General features: G+C 38.0%; 1 protein-coding gene across 1 annotated transcript; it reads right to left on the minus strand.

The window, feature by feature from the left end:
• Positions 1-225: 225 nt before the first annotated feature.
• LOC104225136 (phosphatidylinositol 4-kinase gamma 4-like) lies at positions 226-3,831 on the minus strand. The gene is made up of 2 exons (XM_009776904.2): positions 1,887-3,831; positions 226-1,030 (listed from the first exon to the last, which is right to left on the minus strand). Exons 1-2 carry the CDS (start codon positions 3,144-3,146, stop codon positions 653-655), a joined length of 1,638 nt encoding a protein of 545 aa, XP_009775206.1. The 5' UTR covers positions 3,147-3,831; the 3' UTR covers positions 226-652.
• Positions 3,832-4,153: the final 322 nt, after the last annotated feature.

Here is a 4,153-nt window from a genome sequence, read left to right on the forward strand (position 1 = left end):
GTCTTGGAGCAACAATAAAGTTGTCTCTGCGTGACCTATAGGTTACGAGTTCAAGCCGTAGAATCAGTTACTGATGCTTACATCAGGGTAGACTGCCTACATTATATCCCCTTGGGGTGCGGCCCTTCCTCGAACCCTGCATAAACGCGGTATGCTTCATACACTGGGCTGCCCTTTTTATCTATCCCACAGAGAATATATGGTATTGCAGCACAGAAAACTAAGTAAACTATAATCCAGACACCAGTTGCATTGTATCAATCTCTTTTTAATCGTTTACTGGCTTTCTTTGAACAACAACAACAACAATAATACATAAAATTTCAAAACAGGTAAGGAATTTGTGTTACAAAGTTGCCTTATTCAAATAAGTCAGTATCACTTTACTCGTCGAGAAAGGATACAAAGACAACTGTTTATAGAGTAACAGTTTATTTTTATTTATTATTTATTGCATATTGCAACTTCTGATCCATATTTGGAAAACCATCAAATTGGTAATGTGCAGAAGTTGAGGGAAAAGGTTTCTGACCATAGACGACAAAGTCAGTCATCCGCCTTTACTATCTCTCCATTCAGTCCATTTTTATATATATGGACTGAATGCTATATACATACAACAGATACATATACTTACAATCCGTGGTAAGAATTATATTTTGAGCTTCTCAAGCTTGATATCCATGAGCGTGGAGACAGTTTCAAGAAATGCAGCTTCAGTCATGCCGGGAAGCATAGAATCTTGAGCAGTACGAACAATTTCCTCGATAACAGATTCGTTGTTCAAGGTTTCCCTGCACATTATGCTTCCTATGTCAAAGGGAGTAAGTCCTCTCTCTACTCCTTTCTTCAGAAGCATGGTTGAGATACGAAGAGTACGAGCACATTCAACAGACAAATCCAGTCCATAAAACTTAAGGAGGTTAATGTCTTGTTCAGCATCCAGGGATTTGATGTACTCAATAGTTTCTGGAGAGTAAGGCTGACGGGCTTGTGGCCAGTAGAGCCAATCAAAGGTGCAATCCTCGAACTGCAGAACACAAATTTGTGAGTGGAAAATTCTGAATCGTAAAAGAAGAAACTTCAGTTATTAGAACAGCTCGTTGAAGCAAGTAGATCTTCCATTAGTATAAATGCTATCAAACTGATAGAGGGACATGATGAATCACGAGTGCGACCCAGATATCGCAATATCAGTATATCACAGATCTTAAGATATCAAAATGAGAGTGCAACTTAATGCGTCAAAAAGTAACATCAAATGTTGATTTCAAAGACTTCTATGTATTTGGAGGTGGGAACGAGACCTAAAGGTAGGAGAGGCGATATCCAGTCAAACCATCCCTATCCCTAGTACATTATATCAAGCCATTATTAAGCTTATCGACAGGGTAAACATGCTTTTCTTAATATCCCGATTCAGTACAAGTAGAACAAATTCTTTGGTATCAAAGCTAGGCCCCAAAGTATTTCCAGACCAGAACAATCAATTACACATGACCAAAATATTAGAAGTATTCACAAGGCCGGAAAACATCTGGAAAAGAAACAGAAATGGAGTTATGCATTTGTACACTTATGAGTTCTAAGCACTCTCACGCCTTAATCAAGTTTATGAAAATAAAAATTTACGAACACAAGTTCGAAAGCATTGCTTAGGGCAGCCCGGTGCACTAAGCTCCCGCTATGCGGGGGGTCGGGGGAAGGGCCGGACCACAAGGGTCTATTGTATGCAACCTTACCCTGCATTTCTGCAAGAGGCTGTTACCACGGCTTGAACCCGTGACATCCTGGTCACATGACAACAACTTTACCAGTTCGAAAGCATTGCTTAACGTCTAATTTGTCAAACAGCATTTACAAGGATGAACAAAATCATCACTTACATTCTCAGGCAAGCAGTAGCCATGGTCAATTGGAGTAAGCACGATTCGCCCTTTTTCTCCTTCCCTGCTCACAAGAATATTCCCAGCATGCCTATCTGCATTTGCTGTTCTTATATCAAAGACAGTAATCTTATGAACTTCCTCCACAGGAAATTCCCCAGGACCCCTATCCTCACAATTTCCTTCATTCTTCATAAATAACTGCAGTGAACCAAACTTAATGTACTCTGACGACCACTCAAATCCATTATGATGATGAAAACCATTGTGCAAACACTGAACCATAGCAGTAGGAGGCACACCAGAAAATCCAATCTCACCATTGGATAATGATCGGTGTCCCCTCTTCCTTGGATGATCCAGTAGAAAAGCTGCAACTTCCCTAAATGCACCTTCTCCTACTCGGGTTCCCCTTTTCAACCCTTCACCATTGGTTGATAAAGGTAGTCCTTGCGGGTTATTCACAGCAAGAGGTTCCTCGTCTACGGGCTTAAAAACAGCAACATACTTGTTGCCAGATCCATCCTGCATAAAATAAGTTCCTCCACTCCCTTCAGACGATCTGATCGGTCTATTTCCTTTTGTCAAACCATCACACACAGAGCTGATCATGTCCCAAATATTGGATGGCAGTTCTATATTTGGATTAACAACAATAGGTTCCAAGAATTGAACGTCCCTCTCGACATGCTTAGCCCGAACCTTTGCAAATTTTTGAACTAACAAGTGAATCACAGCATCAGCAGTAACATCATCAATGAGCTTCTTATCCTCAAGCTTCTCACCATTACAGAAAAGCTCATGAACTTTAAGTTCCTCACCAAAATCTTTGCCTTTCTTCAATATGGTACGCTTTAGATACCCGATATCTTGATGCCTATCAACAGGAAATTCAAATTCCTTGCCACAAGTAGTCCTAACAGTGATAACAAGAAGATCAGATATCTTCAGTACCAAATGCAGAACATTCCCATTACTAACTCCATAGTCCTTAACCAAAGATTCATTTCTTGCTAGCTCTCTACCTCCAAAAACTAGCTTCTGCATCTTAACCACAAAACCTTTACTTGTTTGAATCTTAAGTTTCACTTCACCAATCGAATCAGATTCCAACACGCGCATTGGAATCACAGAACCAGCCACAGTAATGTATATTACAATCGATTCATTCGTGCAAAGAGCCAAAGGGCCATAGATATGTCTCGTAGACCGGACAGACTCGTCTTGAACCGGACTCAAAGCCACATCCACAGCAGACATTGTGATGATTATACAACAAAGGCTTTACAAAACTAGCCCCTTTTCTCCTTGATGACTATGTAATTGTTCAAAATCCTAAACAAAGCATCAACAATGTCCAAAATGCAAGAAATTTGAACCCCTTTTACCAAAAGACTCAACCTTTAACTAAGGATACACAAAAAAGAGATAAAATCAAAAACCAATAAAGACTCAAACTTTCTTATTATCTTTCAGAAACCCAAACAGAGCATTACCTAAACTGTGAAATAGGAAATGCCCAATTTGAAATTGATCCAAATTACCTTAGAAATGCTAAAGCTAGAAGATCAAGAAGCTGAATAAATCTTCAAAGGTTCAATCTTTTTTGGGAAATTTTCCAAGAATGTGAGAAGTGAGAATAATTTGGGGGCACTGGGGCTAATTTTTTTCAACAATAGAGTGGATTCTTTACCAGTAGAAAGAATCAAAAACCAAAATGGTCAATGAAGAAAAGCTTATATATTACTTACATGGCATAGAAGGATTTTGAATATAATTATTATTATTATTATCCTCCCTGCATTTCCCGGAATTGGATATCCGAAAATTCAAAGTTGTATCCGGTTTATTCGCCGGCTTTTTGAAGTTTTCCGGTGGAAATGTCAATGAGGGAGAAAGAGAAGGTGAAGAGTGGAATAAGCGGAATTATAGCCGTTGCCTTAGCAATTTGCTTTTGACTATAAGAGCATTTAGAATCATAGCTTTATTTCAATTTATAACTTTATTCAATGTTTAGCTTTATTTCAACTTATAACAATTATTTCAATATTTATTCATGTGTCAGTGTCTCTCAAACTTTGGCCAAAAATAAGATTCGAAGGAATCTTTTTTTTTTCCAGATAAAATTATGTATGAATGAACTAAGAAGATTTTATTTTTCTCAATCATTTTCTTAATTAAAAATATTGAAGTCTTTTTTTTTTTAACTTAAAAAACTGAACCCAAATAAAGTGTAATGGACATAAAAATTGATATAACTGCCACAA

This window comes from Nicotiana sylvestris, chromosome 8 (genome assembly GCF_000393655.2).
Source record: "Nicotiana sylvestris chromosome 8, ASM39365v2, whole genome shotgun sequence".
Classification (NCBI taxonomy): domain Eukaryota; kingdom Viridiplantae; phylum Streptophyta; class Magnoliopsida; order Solanales; family Solanaceae; genus Nicotiana; species Nicotiana sylvestris.

What these genes read in the sequence shown, in the direction of transcription:
- LOC104225136 (XM_009776904.2), bottom strand. Translation starts at nt 3,146, where the DNA reads ATGTCTGCTGTGGATGTGGCTTTGAGTCCGGTTCAAGACGAGTCTGTC. An exon ending in GCTACTGCTTGCCTGAGAAT is followed by an intron (nt 1,031 to 1,886) that starts GTAAGTGATGAT and finishes TGTGTTCTGCAG; the next exon opens with TTCGAGGATTGCACCTTTGA.